Source organism: Carassius auratus, chromosome 10 (genome assembly GCF_003368295.1).
Source record: "Carassius auratus strain Wakin chromosome 10, ASM336829v1, whole genome shotgun sequence".
Classification (NCBI taxonomy): domain Eukaryota; kingdom Metazoa; phylum Chordata; class Actinopteri; order Cypriniformes; family Cyprinidae; genus Carassius; species Carassius auratus.
The window spans coordinates 9030309-9049450 of NC_039252.1; the positions used below are offsets into that span (position 1 = coordinate 9030309).

Below are 19142 nucleotides of genomic sequence, written 5' to 3' on the forward strand. Positions count from 1 at the left end.
ATCTTATATGAATCTTATATACATTAGTGTATAAGTAAAATAAGTTTTAAAATGTCACAAAATTCCCATTTCACTTGTCCAACTACAAAAAATGTTTTAATAACATTTTGCTATTATATATATATATATATATATATATATATATATATACTCACTGGCCACTTTATTAGGTATGCCTTGCTAGAACCGGTTGAATCCCCTTTTGGTACTAATTGGTACTTTTACCCAATTGCTACTAAGGGGCCCAAAGTGTGCCAAGAAAAATGGCAGATGAGTGTGTGTGTGTGTGTGTGTGTGTGTGTGTGTGGGCATGTTTTTGTGACATATCAGGACACAACTCTGTATAATGACATAGGTATGACACAGGTATTACAAGGAGAGGGTGACTTATGAGGGACCCATGTCCCCATTTTTCAAAATGCTTATAAATCATACAGAATGAGGTTTTTTGAGAAAGTAAAAATGCACAAAGTTTCCTGTGATGGTTAGGTTTAGGGGTAGGGTTGGTGAATGGCGATAGAATATACAGTTTCTACAGTATAAAAACCATTACGCCTATGGGATGTCCCCACTTTTCACAAAAACAAACATGTGTGTGTGTGTGTGTGTGTGTGTGTGTGTCTGGGTGTATATACAGGTCTTTTTTAATTCATTTGTAAACAATTAAATAGCTGGAATTGTATATGCTTAGTAATGTTTTACTACGTTCATATGTCCAAAGGTCAACACTAGATGTCAGCCTTTAACAACAATATGATCAGAGATTCTGCGATCATGCAATACAATGTAATTCACTAAAATCCCAGGAACGTACCTATTCTTTTTTTCTTCCCAAAGATATGTTTCAGAATGCTAAAATCTAGAATATTTAAATCAATACATTTAATATACTATTAATAAAATGTATGATAGAATAATAATATTAGTAATAACAATATTTCATTCTTTCATTTGGGAATCAACATACTTAGTACATTGTGCAATGGTGGATCACTTTAATGAGTAAATGAGGAATCCACTGAAGGTGCTGAGGTTATCAGGACTGTCATAGATGGTGTAACCTGGGAGGAGTTTCACACAAACTACATCACCCACTTCCAGCTGCAGGACTGCTCCATTTGATGCATATCTATGCTGATTGTGATCACGCCACTGACCTACTGACACTATCTTCTGCCCATTTTTATGTAAACTTGCACCCAGTGATTGTCTGATTGTCTGACCACATGCAGTGAATCTGAAGTAGTAGACTCCTTTAACTGATGCAATGAAGAGACCTGCCATCGAGAAAATAGTCAGATCAAATGTAGAACGAGCATTATGAAAATTATAACTGGATGGTATCCTTTAAGCATGACATTGGCTATGTTTGGTCAAAGTACCTGTTGCTGGATTGTAGTTGTTCCCAATGTTTGTGAAGATGTTGTTAAATGCCAGTGTGATCTCAGTGCTCTGAGGACCTAAATCACCACTGATGCCTAGGTCTGCTGAAAATGCCACTTTTGGTTGTTCTGTGGATGGAGATTTTAAGCAGTTTTTACATACTACATAACACAAGCAGAAACAAAAATAATTATTTCAGAGTTATACAGCAATATTTATTGTGTGATAAAGGCTGCCTGTACATAATCCCTTAAATATTTATTTAAAAAAAGAAGAAGAATAATTTACCTTCATTTTCTCTCTTAATTCCTTCCAGCTGGTTTTCAATTATCTTTATTTGACCAATAATCCCTAAAATTAATCAAATCATTAATAGATGCATAGGATTCCATTTATTATGTGAAATAAAGTTTTTTTTTTTTTCGTCCAATATAACAGTGTCTTCCCCCAAACAAATTATGCTTCTTATCAATGTATTCATGCTTTATATTTTATTTCTATTTTTTTTATATGTTTTATACATCTTTTTGTACATTGTAATTTAAAAAGAATGGCCGCATACACTTTTAAATACCTGCATTCTCTTTCTGCAGCTCCTGCATTTGTTCTGCCATTTCTATAAAACAAAGAATGATCTAATGAGTGTTTATTTAAATTACTTGTATCCATTATTTTAAATATTATTTTAAACTACTTAACTATTTAAAAGTTGACAAAAGAAGCAACCGCTAGTACTAACTTGCATTCTCTTTCATCGTCATGTCAAATTTGACTTTCAGCTCCACCACCATGTCTCTTATATCTCTCACCTCAGTCCAGATGTTGGGCTGGTTGTTTTTTCCATTAGACACAAAATCTTGCATCTCGGTTTGTCCATCAGTGAGCAGAAGACAGGACAGCAGCTGCAGGAGAACAACTCTCAACTTCATCCTGATACAGGCAAAACACTTGGGTTTATGAAAATAACACAAACTGGCATTGACATAGTTAATCATTAATATCATTTAATGACACATATGTTATCCATCCAATTACAAGGAATGATGTGGTATGTCATAAAATAAAGTCAAGCTCAAGAGTAAAGTCCAGTTTTCTAAACCAATGAATGTATGTATGTATACAGGCTATGTATATATTGGGATGTTTATGGAAATAACACATAAGGTATCAGCTTTTATATTTTGTGAGAGTTAATCATTGCTACTCAATATTGACACAGATGTTTCTCACCTATATCAATACAAATACAGAGTCAAATATTAAAGTGAAGCCAAACTCCAGGGGTAAAGGTCTGTTTGCTTCTGAAAAGTCATGTGAGTTTGAGTTTTTTTTTTTCAAAATAAAATAAAATAAAATAAAATAAAATAAAATAAAATAAAATAAAATAAAATAAAATAAAATAAAATAAAATCTGGCTTAATAACACTAGATGTCGCCCTTTTACTAAAAATGACAATCGGGCTGTCACTCTTTAAGCAGGTTATGTATTTGATTATTTATATTTATATTGTATTTACTTATGGATTGACTGATTTATTTATTTTTACTTACCCTTCAGTAGAACCCTACAGTGGTTTATTTTAATGTAACTAATATATAAAAATACTCAATATGCGTATTTTAATTTGAGTACTACTTTAATATTAATATTTAATATGTGAAATATAATGTATGTATGAATGAATGAATGAATCACTTAAAAACTTTGTGTTAATGTTTTACTATGTAAATTTACAATGTAATAATTAATCATTTTAATATTACCAAACACACGAACAAATACATACATGCACACACACACACACACACACACACACACACATACATACATAAATGTTGGTATGCCAGGGTTAAAATAACTAAGATTGAGCTCTAAAGTCATTTACAAACATTAAACCTGCAACAATGTTTTAGCTGTGGCTATGAAATTAGGAATAGCTCTGCCTGTCTTGCCTGTATGGCTATTATCAGTTGTGTTAAATGTAAATAAAATGAACCTGCCTACTGCTGTGTCAGCGTCATCTTAGTGCTGCAGTCAAGTGCACTCTCTTGCCTGTGTGTGTCCCTGCCTGATGCCCTTGAGACTCAAAAGCAGCTCTTTAAAATGCACTGAGTGTTGCCAAGACTGTGCTGCAGCAAAATACTTGAAAACTCTCATTATGTGTCCCCTTTTAACTGCCAATTACACATTAATGTGCAAAAGCCTGTTCTTCTGGGCCCCGAGAACTCAGGTTTGTTTCACTAGAAATTTGGGTTTGTTTACCTTTTTAAATTAAAATACATCTTCAGATTGTTTCTACTTAGACACCAAATAAAAATGTCTTGCATCATCCAGACAATGAAGAGAGAAATAACAGGTGATTTTAACCACAAACAGGTCCTGAGGCGAAGAATTATATTCAGAATATTAGATCTAACCTTGATTTTCCACTGAAATTATTTTGATGTGTTCCTTTAACCTAATCAAAACCAAACGTGCAGATATTATTGAAGCTGTAGCTCTCTGTGAAATAAAAGTGAAAACTTTTTAAGACAGACACAGACTTGCTAGAGATTTCATGGATGAGTGTGTGTGTGTGTGTGTGTGTGTGTGTGTGTGCGTGTGTGTTTATTTGTTTATTTGATTATATGTGATTATTTGTAAATGTAAAAAATAGCTGAAACAAAGGCCAGTTAGATAGTCAATGGTATCTAATAGTACACAAGTTTGTTTCCAGCACTATATGGCTTTAGATTATAAGCATCAGCCAGCCACAATAATTATCAAATACATTTTGTTGTTGTTGTTTTATTACGTTTAATTTACATTTCAAAAGGTTGATTGGTAATGATAATGGTACAAGTGTATTGGTAGATATTATATTCTTAAATTTGTTAATTTATTGTTATATATACATTTGCAATGATATTTTTGAATAAAAAAAAATCTTTATAGTGCTGGGTGAGTGAAAAAGAAAAATTTATTATTATGATTGTTGTTGTTGTTGTTGGTAATAATAATAATAATAATACAAATACAATTTTGCAGCACTTTATCCTAAAGCAAATAAAAATTAAATTTTACATAGGAAAGGAATAAATGCACTGCAAAAAAAATAAAATAAAATAAAATAGTGTGGAAATAATTTTCTCTCAGAAATTACTAGCATTACTAGCATTTTTTTTTTTTTTTTTTTTTTTTTTTTTTACAAATAATTACGACCAAATGGCAAGCAACACTTGTAAAACTTTCTGTAATTTTCTTTGTTTTATTTACAGCTTTTTTACAATCTAGAAACATAGCCATTTGAAGTACATACATGTTTACTCCAGTGTGTAAGACTGAGCTGAATTTTTTGCCAATGTTAAATTAAATTAATTTAATTTTTAATGTTTTAATTTTTTTAAATTAAATTAAATTAAATTAAATGTTGCTTCTTTTACACCAAAACTTTATTTATTTTAAATAAAAAATATACGCTTGTAGTTACACAAATCAAACACCAGATGTGCGCAAGTGAGCTGCTCTGAAACCCCTCCTTCTGGGCGGATCTGCTGTAGTTAGACCCTCCCGCTTCCTCTCAGATTTCCTCCCATTTTCTCCCCCTTCTCCAGGCCCCACCCGACCATCTGCCACAAGGCCGACATTTCCTGCACTCCAGCTGCCAGCCCTGAGTTTATTCTCTTCCTGCTTTTCTGGGGCTAACAGGATGAAAGGATCCCATTCATCCATCTCCCCCCTCCCTCCCTCTTTCCTTTATTTAATCTCCCGGGAAACAAGCAAGTTTGAGGCAAAAGAGAATGCCGCATAAACACGCATGCTGTTCTCGCGCCAAGCATCCACACGCGGGAAATGTATTGTTTGAGTTTTAAAGTTTCAAGAGACACAATGCAAAAACTTTTGACCCATGGAAAACATTTTTTTTTTTTCAAAACCACATATTTACATCACAGAACAACATGACAATTGAAAAAATCTATCTATCTATCTATCTATCTATCTATCTATCTATCTATCTATCTATCTATCTATCTATCTATCTATCTATCTATCTATCTTTTGTTGTATTTATTTATATTCAGTAAATACTAGAGAAAGCGTGGTTAATACTGGATGGATCAGGTTTTCTTCACATTATGTTGAAATTCTAGGTCAGTCCCACCCCCTTCACTTTTGGCATCCAGAGTAAGTCCACTGCTCAAGACCTTTTAAGGAATGAAAAGAGTAAGACAGCAGAAAGAAAGATGAGAACAGACGGAACTAACATTGTTTCTCTTTAACTCCGTGTGGGGGAAGAGTGGTTAAATACAAAAGCAAATGTGGCACTTGGACATCCCAGTTGCATGATGACATCCATGTTATCAGCTGAACGTGTCCTTGAGAAAGACAGAAGTGCAAAACTGTTGAGCACCTCTTTAGTACACATATTACACTGCTTTACACAGTTTTCATGCTTTGAGCATGCATGTGATGATTACTATAGAGTCTGCTGATGTCTGGAATGATCATGTGGCTGTAGTTTAGTTTGTGCCCTGGGGTCTCTGGAAGTAAAATTAGATTTAAATTCTCATGTCTGTCTCGGGCTTCACTTCTTTTAGTGATCAGTAGGGGGCGCTATTGAACTATGGATGAGGGTTGTTTGTGTGTGTCTCCCCAGGAAAGTTTCAGCCATTTCGCAGATGTGTTGTAACTTTAACACGCATCCTCCATGTTATCAAAATAGCACAGTACTTTTGTCAAGAGATTTTATTCTAAATCAAAACCAAACTTTTACTTTCTATCCCTTCTCTCCCCTCCCCCTCTGTATCATGCTTAGTCACTGCCTTACAGGCCCACTGACACAGAGTTTTAAGGGGGCTCTAAAAGGGACAGACACACACTGACTACCAAAACACTTTGTAAAGCGGTTGTGGTTTAATAAATTCAGTCATCTGTTTCTCTTCCAAGTGTTTTTGTGTAAGAAACAAAGAAGAGGCCACTGTGAAGAGTCATCTTTAAAAACACTTATTTCCAAAGCATGGAAAATTCCTTCCTCTTTGATATAGAAATTAATCATTAAAAATTAAATAAGAAATGTGTGCATATATACACATCGGTAAAAGATATATATATATATATATATATATATATATATATATATATATATATATATATATATATATATATATATATATATATATATATATATATTTTTTTTTTTTTTTTTTTTTTTTTTTTAATAAATAAAATACTGACTATGACCTCATTCTGTCTAAAGACCTTAAAGAGAGAGATTACAGAGCACAGGTAATCTTAGACAACATTTCTTAAGTCTTACATTTTATATAAAACAAAAACAATTCTCTGTGTTTGTGTGAGAGAGATGTAGGGGTTCCCTCGGTAAGAATAGCACTGAATGCAGCTGCTAGCTTGACCCCTATAGTGTTAGGTTATTCCTGGAACAGCTGTCAGATTGTTTCCGGAAGAGTGTGGGTGAATGGAAATGACTGGAACAGAATTAGAAGTGCTGGTCTTTTGTGCTCTTAGACTTTTAAGTAGGTTTAAAAATAAAGTAAATAAATAAACCTTTACTCCCATGCTACTCCTGTATGACTTGTTTCTTCTATGGAATACAGAGAATTTATTTTGAGAAACGACTGTGTTTTTGTTCCCCATAAAATGTTTGGTTCCCAACATATTTTATAAAATCATATTTTGTGCATTTAATTTTTTGTGTAAACTAAACGTTTAAACAATTTACACAATATATATGTGGATAATACACACTGAAAAAAATGGTGTGGGTTTTATTTTGAATCAATTATCATTCAAAATTTGCTAGCAAATGTCATAAATGATTACAATGTAATATAAAAATTTTAATTAAAAATACCTTTATACTGTTTTCTTGTCACATGTAATTCTGTAATCCTTTATTTATAACTTCGAAAAACAATTGTCTGGAGTTGGACTAAATGAAACCTGAATGCTCTCTTATTACCTTTCCCGGCCCCATGTAAATCATCTTCTAAATGTCATCCATCATTGTCAAATAAGTGTTTGCATTCTGGGTCACATATTTTGCAAATTTGCAAATAAAAGACATTATTTGCATCCACAATGTGTGTATGCCCAGCTGTGTTAGCTCTTTTAGGTTTATATGTGATTTTGTTCATGCAAGTATATGTGCAAAACATTTTACTCTTATACATTGTATCCTTTTATATAACTAATATCATTATAGCTTGAAATGAGTCGTTTTAAAAGGGGGTTTTGAATGTCCTCCTCATTCATTCCTTTGCAGTTTTATTGTGAGGACAGTTGGGGGCACTCCAGTATCACAGTACATTTATTTGTGTTTTTTACAGGTGTGTGTTTGTGTAGTTGTGTGTCTCCTGTTTGTCTCTGTTTGTTATTAAAGACCTTGAAAAAGAGCCCTGCTGTTTTCTGGAGTCTGTAAACCCTCTTATCAGTGTAGGCCACTGCTGTGATCCATTTGTGGGATGTGGGAGCAAGATTATACAGGCATACTGGATGGATTCAAAATATGTTTGGGAACGAGGTGAAGGCTCCTTGTTCAGTTTATCTGCTTAGGCCCAAAAGAGAGAACTCGTATCTCTCAAAGCTTCTTAAAACAAGCTACAATTCAAAATGGTAAAGGCTGATTGTGTATGAGAGGAGAGAGCAGGAAGGGGGGAAAGCATGAAAGCATCTAATCCACTTATTCTGCTGGAGTTGTGGGACTACACTGGTAATCTGGGACTCTGTACGAGCTTTGTCTGAATGTGTGAAGAACAGAGGGTCTCCAGTTTCTATGCGTAGAACAGCAGTGCAGAGACAATGCAATGTCCTTTATATTTGTCCTCTCTCTGCATTTATCCATCTTCGTTTCCTGCACATAAAATGTGTTTGTACACACAAACTATTCAGTGTAAAAATGGCATTCAACAGTGTTACAAACCTAGAGAAGTAAACAATATAATGCTAGACATATTATCATTATTATTATTATTATTATTATTATTATTATTATTATTATTATTATTATTATTATTATTATTATTATTATTATTATTATTATAAACCAAGTGGTATGCATATATGAAAGCATATATTTATTTAAAAAGGTATCCTCAATTTCAGGTCAAGTATATCACAAGTATATCACATTAAAACAATGTTAATATTAATATCAGTAACAATACTTTAAATTGAACATTTTAGTGATTTTTTTTCTTGACAAGAAAGCCTGCATTTAATCATTCTTTAAAAAAAAAAAAAAAAAAAAGCTACTTTTTGTCTAATGATATGACATTTATACTTTTTGAGTCCCTAAATATTTATGGCTGACTACTGTTTTTCTTTATTTTTATATCAAGGCATTGCCTAATGAATACATAATTCTACAGACCAGTGTTATTTTAGTATCCTTTAGATACTTTCATGGGTTTCATAATTAGTTTTTATTTTTATATATTCTATTTTTATTTTAGTTTTACATTGCTTTAGTAATCAAGTTGTTTTATGCTATTTACTTAGTTATTTTAAATTCAGTTTTATTTATTTTAGTACATCAAGTTAAACTAAATTAGCAATTTTGCCTTGGCAACTAAGATGGAAAAAAAAAACTTTATCTTTCTTTCTTTCTTTCTTTCTTTCTTTCTTTCTTTCTTCATACAGTTTTGTATATAAACAGCATTTGGCTAATCAGTACATGACTTTATGGCTTACAGTACAATGACACTGTAATAGTAGCCCTGCTGCCACTGCAGTCCTCATTTTCCCCCAGCTTTGCGTTCTAAATGCCCCTTGAGTGTCTTTTCTGTGTGCCTGAGCACATCTGTTTCTACTCAAGCTGTCATACCCCACATTCCTGTGTGAGAGTTATGCCTTCTAGTCTCCCACACTTTCATAAACTAAAAATGCAGGCAACCTTACTTTGTATGATGAATTCATGTTACATATAATTAAACCTGAAAAATGTTTCCTTTAACATTTTCGGTTTGTTCAGGGTGTTTTGTTACACATGGTAACAGGAGGAAATCATGGGGTGGACTTTTTCCTGGTTGATGAGTCGTCATTCATTTCCATCATTTTCTGGTTTGCTGGCCAGTGGAGAAAAGAGAAATGACAATTGAATGCTAGTGACTAATTTGTGCTGTGGTGTTTTTTTTATACCTTTAAAGTTATCGACCACTTAGGTGTAGTTTTCTATCCTTACCAGTAGAGGTTAGTGTTGTTTTGTAAAGAGCAGAAATAAGAGCTTGTTTTAGTGTGATTGTGTATGTGTGTGCGCATTTGTGTGTTAGTAGGTCAGCTGCAACATCGCGGTGTGTCCTGTAGTAGTCAGCGTTGCTGGGATAGATGCATTCGGAGCTGTGTGTGACTGTGATTTTAGCCAGATGGTGCTGGTGTCGTTGCTTTAAGAAAAGTGACTAAATCAATTATTCTAAGTAGGGGTGTGTGTGTGTGTGTGTGTGTGTGTGTGTGTGTGTGTGTGTGTGTGTGTGTGTGTTTGTATATATATATTTAGCATCTTTTATTATTGAACTATATATGTGTGTTTTTAAATGTTTTGTCATGTGAATTTCACAAAACATCAATGACAAAAAAAAAACAAAAAACAAACAAACAAACAAACAAACAAAATTGTGAAAATCATGGAAACATATCAGTGCAGTATTGTTTGTGTATTATTTGTGCTTCATAAGAACGCCCGATTCTTATATTTTAAGAGTAGTATGCCCACTAGATGGGGTATAGGTCCTATACTGCTGTAGGAAAGTGCTGATGTCATGTGGAAGAGACCATCAGAAAGATGCAGTGGGGGGATTCGAACGAAACTGTGTCAGTAGGGGAATAATGTAAGTGTAGGACTGACTGCCCTAGAAAGCAAGCTTTGAGGAAGAAAGAGGGAGCACTTGATTCCATTTGATTGCGATTTGCAAAGCAGGGCAACATAATGTTTGTTTGACCTCTTTCCAGGTTATAAGGACATCTATTGCTGTTTAAGCAATGACTTTATGCTTTATGCTCATATACCAGGGATATGAATGGAAAGTCCATGATATTTTTATGTATGTCTCCATAAAGGCTTTTGTAATTGTTTTGGAATTATTTTAGTGAGGCTGCCTTTTCTAATTCGTTATGTTTTGATGGCTGATATGCTGGAAGTATTTGTATTAATGATCAAAAATAAAATGAAAGCCTCATTGTGGGATTAACAACATGTTGTTGTTCTGAAACTTTAATAATCATGTGACTGTGCTTCTGGGGATTGATTTTATTTTATTTTTTTATTTATTTTTTTTATTTTTTTTAACTGAGCCTCCATATATATTGAGGTTCTATATACCATATGTAGAATAGCACAGATTAAGGTAATCAGGTAAAATGTATACAATGAAGATATATAAAATATATATAAAAAATAAAATAAAAAAATAACTTTAAAAATAACATTAACGTTATTTTAAAAATAACATTAACTAATTACAAGTTGCTTATCAGCATTAATAGAATACTGAATATTTATTTGCACATATTAATGCCTTATTCTACATGCCCCCTTGAGTCTTGAATCTGACCCATACCTAAACTACTGCACATAGCTACCTTAATATCAATAAATAAACACAAACTATTACTTCATTGAGAGGAAACACTTAGTTAATAGTGAATATGTGTTTCTTAATTTAAAATGTTATTCACTTTTTGAATAAATTGAAATTTATTTATTCAACTTCTATTAATGTATTTTTCAATTTATCTTAATTTAATTAATATTTTCTTTGTTTATTTATATATATATATATATATATATATATATATATATATATATATATATATATATATATATATACATATATAGTTAAATGTTTGCATAACATTCCTACAGTTAATATTGTTATTAAGACTATTTCTAATTTTTTTCATTTTGAGTTTGCCATGAATATAGCCTTTGCTGATATGAAGTAAAATGATAAATAAATAAATAAATAAATAATTAAATAAAAGGTCATCCGGTAAAGGAGGTTAGGGTTGTGCCATCTGTTTTCATTACAGTATTAGTGTTTTCATCCTTATCTTGCCTCCTTTCGGTCACATGATCACTAATCGCCATGTTTTTGTTTGTGGTCTTCCTAAGATATCTGGATGGCAGACTGATGGGGCGAACAGCCTGATGAGCCAGACTGGAGTCTTTATCAGATTACAGACCGTATTAAACAATCTGCACAGCAGCACTGCCGGATGAGTGTCATCTCACGGCAGCATCAGATGTGATTGTATCTCAACCTTACCAGAGGTCAGCGTATCTGAGATTTCTTCAAATTTGAAATGACTTTTTTTTTACATAATAATAATAATAATAATAATAATAATAAAAATAATAATAATAATAATAATTATTATTATTATTATTATTATTGTTGTTGTTGTTGTTGTTGTTGTTTTAAGTCCCTAAACACTCTCAGTCTTTAACAGCACTGTAAACCCTAATGGTCAAAATAATAGAAAGCTTTGAATAGGGCTATATAAGCTTACTAAGATATTTTAAGTTAGTAAGAATTAACTTGAGTAAAAAATACAAATCTGCCAGTTCTGGCTAATTTTGTCCTAAAAGAATAGATGATATTGATATTATATTCCTTTATTATAGATATTCATTTAAAATATTTGTTAGTACTCCTGTGCTCTCTTTAAATCAGTCGGTATGTGTGGCCACAGGCTTGTTTTGCAAATAAGCAAAGTGCTATTCTTGGTGAAAATCGATGTTGTCTTTAGTAGAGTCTGAATCTTTACCTCTTTTATATGTGTGTAAGTGTTTTTTTGCTGCCAGAATGGTCACATTTAAAGGTACAGGCTTAAATGAATGTATTCCACACTGCTTCCTCCTCCCGGACACACTTCCCTTCTCTCACAAAATCTGGATCCCTTTCTGTCTCCCCAACAGCTTTGTGTTGGAGAACAAAGGCTGAGCATGTGCCACTTCAGACAGCCTGGCCTGCTGTGCTCTGTGTTGGAATGGAGCCGCGTGTGTGTGTGTGCGTGTGTGAATAGTGTCTATAGGTCATATACCAAAATGCCATCAGTCTCTCAGTGAAAGAGACATCTGCACAGCCACCAAACAAAATAACAATTACCATCATAATGGCAGTGTGTTCACGCTTAAACACAAGTACTAAATAATTCAGCACTTTCTGTAGAGCCAGTGTGAAGCAATTTACTTTACTTCAGTATTGATGAGCAACATACTCTAATAAACCTGAATAAACCCTCAAACTTCTCTACAATTTTCCCATGTTTGCTTCAAATTAAGATAGTTTAGAAATGTACTTCTACTTAATCTAGTTTGTGATTGTAAATTAACAGTTTGGTAATGCTTTTGCCTTTCTTATATATTTAAAATCTCTCTTTAACTGAGTGACCTACTTTTATATGTCTGTCTTCAGGGCAAAGTGGTGTAAAGTTTTATTCCCCTGCGAATCAAGGCTTCACTCACATTATATCAGGCCATTTGTGCAGAATTCAATTAGTGTTTTGCTTTTTTTTTTCATGTCTGAATCATAACACATTGTTCCTCACAGGAATGGGGTGTAAATGGAACTCGAATGCTGTCAAATCCCAGAATAGAAACTCTAGAAACATCTCTGAAGTTTAGAGACACTGCATTTTATATTCTTCTTCTTCAGTACATGTAGTGCTATAATAAGCCTGTTTTACCCAAGAGCAAAGCAGATAGAGGTAAAGAGAGAATTAATGTTCACGATCACGGGGTCTTTGTCCTGGTTCACTCAGGCTGTGTTTGTGAACAGATGGACCATTAGTGCACTCAAGCTTTACATCTGCACACTTCGAGCCTGGAATAGAAATAGCCAGTGGATTGAAGGTGACGTCACCGATGTCTTATATGACCAGGATGAACAGTAAAAGAGTACATGAGACCACATCACCATAAACACATGCACAAGAATTATGCAGATAAATATTGTTTACAGCATATATAAACTGCAATGCTCCCAAGCGCCGCTAGTGAGCAGCACTAGCAATTCTCTCTTTATTCTACACCCCTCCTCGTTGTTTTTCCTTTTGTCCTTCAATTCTCTCCTTTCTTCATCTGACATGTTTTTGTTTGTTTGTTTGTTGTTTTTAATCTGTAGTATTATTTTCGGTTTCTCATGCTTTGTCTTCTTAACTGATGTGACCGTATTCTCTCTGTTACTGATATTATTATGTAATAATTTTTTTTATGATTTCACATGTGATTTCACACAGTTTTTCACACATATCTGACCTAAATCAGACATCTGCTCCATCAGCTGTGGCCGCTTGACAGATTCTCGTGACACTACCAGCAAACTGTTCACCTTGGCACTCGGGCAATGACATACGCACAAAACAGTCACTGCAGTTTTCCTCTCTGATCTTCCCACCGAACTTTGTGTTATCTGGGTATAATGCCGTCAGTCACTGCCTCTTTTACTCTCCATGTTTCCCACCCAACCATCCAGTTCACACATACTCAAACAGCATGGCATATCAAGGGTTAAAAACCCCAACCCCACCCTTTCAGAATCTTACTGTGACCTAAATAATCCAAAATGGCTGCTGTGCAGCTTCATATATGAAAATGTATCTCACCCCTCCGTTTCTGGTTTTCCATCCATCTCCCTCTCTCTCTCTCTCTCTCTCTGTTCTTATTCTGTGTCTATGTTCATTCATTACTGCATGGACATGGCTTGAAATCATTTTGATGTGCTTTACATGTGATAATTTACCATTTTTGAGTGATCAAAAGCTAATTTTCATTGCTGGAGGTGCATTTTCATACAGAGAGATATAGGAGGATGTTGTCAGCAGATTTCAAGTGCTGTGGTCTCTGTCAGGAGCATGGTGTTAATAGCAGGCACATTCGCTGTGTGTGGGTGTGCGGGTCTGGTGTGTGATCAGTGTGTCTCACAGTGTGTTTCTCTGCAGGGATGAGCTCTGTTAATCCTCTGTCTCTGAGCTTAACACTGATGAGATCAACCATTTGAGTTATTTATTTTATTTTTTTCAGCACGTGCATTTGGACGTTCGACCTCAGAATAGCAAAATGTGTGTCAAGGAGTTTTGAGCAACATATATATATATAAAAATAACCCTGTTTTCTCCATTGTTTGCAGTGTTTGCTCATCTGCAATACGATTATAGGACATTTCCTATCAGATATTAAATGGATGTTTATTAGATGCCTTTAAGATGTTGATGATTTAGAATGTATTTAAAACTGACATCTTATAGATCTATTTGAGTTTTGTACACAGCAGATGCTTTCCAGATCAAATGATCTTTAACAGACATCGTACAGTACTTGTGCTATCTGGGTTAGATTTGTCTTGTGTTTGAAAGAAAGTTGTTGGACAATTTGGATTTTATTCCTCTACCAATCTCTGTCAAACATCTAGAAAGCATTTCTGCCTGGATGGAAATTTTTTGAGGAGGGATTAAGATCTTCTCAAATTCACCCGGATTCTAGCACAGTTTTACAGTAGTGACATCTGGGAAATGGTTATTTATGGCTGAAATATGCTTTGATAATTCTTAATACATGTGTTTTGTAACATAATATAACAATGCATTTAGAACTGTGAGCATCTAAAAAAAAAAAATAATAATAATCAGATGATGCTAACCCTGAATCAACAAACAGAACTAACAATTATTGCTACATGTGTGACTGCATCATATAATAATTATGAATTAATAATATTAATAATGTTCATCGTCTAGCTGACTGTCTTGTATTATTTTTTTCTAAAAATCCTGTCAAACGTGCACAAACTGACAGTCACCACCATAAGCTACTACTAAATATTTTCTTTAAAGTTGCTTTATAACGATTTGTATTGTAAAAAGCGCTATACAAATAAACTTGAATTGAATTGAATTGAATTGAATTGAATTGAATTGAATTGAAATTGAAATTGAATTGAACTGAATTAGCTATATTTCATATAATTTCTTTGTTAGTGGCAGGAATAAATGAATTTAAGATGCAAACTTTACATCAGCAGAACTGAACAGTGTATGTATCAGATGTCAGATTGATGTGATCATTGTTTAAGTTGTTGACGCTAAAAAACAGGTCTGTCAGATAACTTGCTCTTCAGGTAGTGTTAAACAGCTAGTCTTGTGTTTCTAACAAATAGTATAATTGTATATCAGTGGTTCTTAATGACAATTTTCAGACAGATAAATATTTTTGTGTGTTAACTGTTTAATTGTAATATTTTATATTTTAATGGCTTCACAAACAGTTTTTTTTTTCTTTTTTTTTTCTCAAGGTTGATGAAATGCCTGGGGTCACAGCCAGATCAGTCTGTCTCCTCTAAATTGCCAAGCGATTGCTTCAGTCATCACTTAAACACATTATTCAGCTTAAGGGCACAGATAGCCAATCAGCTATGAGAACTGGATGTAGCTGTTAGCTGATTGGAGGAAGTGTGTGGGAGTCTCCAGGTAAAACAACTCACCCTTGTGAGAGAAACAAGGTCCCTACTGTTGTCTCCCCTTTTGTTGAAGTCAGCAACATTAGATAGATAGATAGATAGATAGATAGATAGATAGATAGATAGATAGATAGATAGATAGATAGATAGATAGATAGATAGATAGATAGATAGATAGATAGATAGATAGATAGATAGATAGATAGATAGATAGATAGATAGATAGATATTCTTTATTCTTTTTTGATGAGCATAGGAAGTCTGTTCATCTGAAAAGACGTCTTCATCCCTGTTATTTTACAGTCACCCTCATTAGCCTTTATGAGAGCAATCGCAAACACACGCTTCAGATTACATGGCTGTGTGTAAAGCGTGTACAGTGTGGAATCACACTTGCATGGCTGTTTAGAGCAGAACCAAAGAGAGAGGCATCTTATCTCATCACTCTGCCCTTCATCTGTCAGTCTGTCACAACTCAATTAGCTTCAGGCTAACCCCACAAAATGGCGTCCGTCACCTCATCATCACCTCATGTTCACATTCAAATACAGAGAAGCCAGTGGATGTGATAACAGTGGTGGTTTACGAATGGAGTGACTGCAAGTGAACTAAATAAATATATGTTTTTGCATTAGATATCAAACCTTGTGGCATGCATTTCAAAGAAAGTTCACACTTCTTTTAGACACTTCCTGGATGTCAAATATTAGTGGAACACGTTCACAGTTGCTCTGCTTTTACTTAATACAGCCTCTAAAATGCAGTTTATTGCAGAAATGGCTATTACTGTGATGCTATTAGATTCATAATTAATGCATATGTGCCCAAATACATTCGGGGCACTTGAATTATGTCTGAAAATGAATCACTGGTTATGTGAGCAAAGTATTTCCAGTGGTAGGTGATATTGTACAGTTTCCGTTTGATGTATGTTGTGTAAGGATTCACCACATTACCGCCCACACATAATTCATGCATGAATCGCTCCAGGAAAAAACACCCACTTTCTGCTGCACGATAGTTTAGTATGTGAATGTAGGGCAGTTTTCATGGTCATAGTCAGGGCTGATGTGATTGATATGATGACAGGGTGGGTCACTGTGTGAGGTCACATCCTCTTGAAGGCTTCAGCCTGTGCGTATCAGTTTGATCAACTGTATGAGTATCTGTTACTTTAGGTTTGTCTGATCAAGCTGTGTGCATCAGAGCGACTCGCTGACTGACAGAACTAGATTACAGTATATTGTCTCTCCCTTTTTCTTTGCCGGCTTGTATCGACTGTGACATCAGTCCAGTCAGTTGCTCGACCCACAATCAGACGGCAGGGAGGCGTAATCAGGCTACATAAAGGAATAGGGGAGGGCAGGCCCTGCACAGACAACAACACATTTCTCTAGTGACCGACTGAACGGTTAAGCCCTACCCACGCTCACCCCCTCACCCACTCACAGCTGTTTTGCCATGATTATTAAAAATGAAAAAAAAAAGAAAAACAGAGATTTTTTTTTTATTTTTATTATTATTTTTATAGCACACACATCAGAGAATAACACACTCTATACAAATTTGTTTATGTAAGCACTATATACAATGGACCAGCATGGTTTATTATATATTTTCCTTATAGTTTCCTCTTTGCTGTGTGTAAAATGAAAGTCTATGCCTGTATTTGACAGATTTGGTCAGATTTGAAAAAAAAAAAAAAATCAAGTGTTGTACTAAACATTTTTCACTTTTGTTTTATCTGATAATGGCATTAAAGATTAAATGAACTATTAAATTAGCTCATTCATGTTAGATATCATGAACTAGAAATGAACAAAAATTTTTGTCTGCATTGGGTTCAAATAATTTATCAATATATTATTATTATTATTATTATTATTATTATTATTATTATTATTATTATTATTATTATTATTATTATTATTATTATATACTTATTTGTTTCAATATACATGTATAAATGTATAATTACATTATCAATGTAATATAACATTATTAATTATATAAAATTATTTATAAATCAGGTTGTTTCATTATTGTTTGTTGGTTACTTCCTATAAGTTCATAAGAGATGATGTGAATCTAATTAATGCATTTTGATAAAGATTATATGTGGACATTAGTAAAATAACACAATGCTAAAAAAAAAAAAAATTGCATATCAATAAACTGTAGTAAACTAGTACTTGTTTCTATATACATTTATAAATATATAATTACATTATTAATGTAATCTAACATTATTAATTATATAAAAGTTATTCATAAAATATGTATTTTTGTTCATTGTTAATTCATATGAATTCATAAGAAATTATATCAATCTAATTTATACATGTTGAAAAAAATATGTAAGAATTAGAAACAAAAACAGTAAATGTTCACAAAGTAAATTTCATATAATTAATTCATATTATTATTATACATTTATATATTGCACACACATCCATTTATATCTCTAATATAACAAATTAGTAAATGTTAACAAATACATTTAATATTATTGTTGTTGTTTTTATACAAAGGGTATTATTATTATTATTTCTGTTATACTATAAATATTATATACAAATATATTAAACTACATGTATTATATTGTGTAATTAACTTTGTATTGTATTGTGTAATTAAATATTATATACATTATATCTGTAATGTTACCTTATAGAATCTTATTGTAAAGTGTTACAAATTAAATAAACTATTAGAGATTTAATTGAAAAGAATCAGTTGACATTTTCTTCCTCATTGTATTTGACACAGTATAAAAATAAAGATTATCCTTTTATTGCAAGCTATTTTCTTTCCACTGTTCACCCTACGAAATGTCGTCATCCCTTCTTTGTCTGTTGCCATAGTTACCTTGCTCCTTGTTCATGATGAGGTTCCTCTCCCCCGTGTGTGTGTGTGTGTGTGTGTTTGTGGTTGTGTGTACATGCTGCAGGCATCTCTCCATGCGTGCCATACATACTTTGATACCTGCTAGAAAAAAAAAAGAAAAAAAGACAAATAATAAAATAATAAAAGCCTGCAAGGAAACATGAAGGAGATATTCAGAAGAAATATGATCAGAAGGAGTAAAGGGGGATGGTGCAGACCGACAATAATCTTCTTACACTGATGCCACACTGTATGCAGCTTTAAACATGATAGTTTTTGGCACAGAGCTAAAAGAAAGACAATAGACTTAGTGGGTTGCATATGATTATTTTCAGTACATTTCCTACTCCACTGACCTGCAAAATGCTCACAGCTGCTGCACAGGTGGGTTAAGCTCGGGCTAGAAGCCTGTGGTAGTGAAA

At 33.3% G+C, this 19142-nt stretch overlaps 1 protein-coding gene across 1 annotated transcript; it reads right to left on the reverse strand.

Annotated features, from left to right (window-relative positions):
- Nucleotides 1-975: 975 nt before the first annotated feature.
- Nucleotides 976-2346, reverse strand: LOC113109746 (C1q-related factor-like). Its single transcript, XM_026273489.1, has 5 exons — nt 2123-2346; nt 1958-1999; nt 1672-1734; nt 1383-1511; nt 976-1277 (listed from the first exon to the last, which is right to left on the reverse strand). Exons 1-5 carry the CDS (start codon nt 2310-2312, stop codon nt 991-993), a joined length of 711 nt encoding a protein of 236 aa, XP_026129274.1. The 5' UTR covers nt 2313-2346; the 3' UTR covers nt 976-990.
- Between the last annotated feature and the right edge of the window lie 16796 nt (nt 2347-19142).

Excerpts from the sequence above, each read along its gene's own strand:
- LOC113109746 (XM_026273489.1), bottom strand. The coding sequence starts at position 2,312 with ATGAAGTTGAGAGTTGTTCTCCTGCAGCTGCTGTCCTGTCTTCTGCTC. Across the intron at positions 2,000-2,122 it reads GACGATGAAAGAGAATGCAA|AAATGGCAGAACAAATGCAG; the intron begins GTTAGTACTAGC and ends TTTGTTTTATAG. Across the intron at positions 1,512-1,671 it reads AATTAAGAGAGAAAATGAAG|AACAACCAAAAGTGGCATTT; the intron begins GTAAATTATTCT and ends CTCCATCCACAG.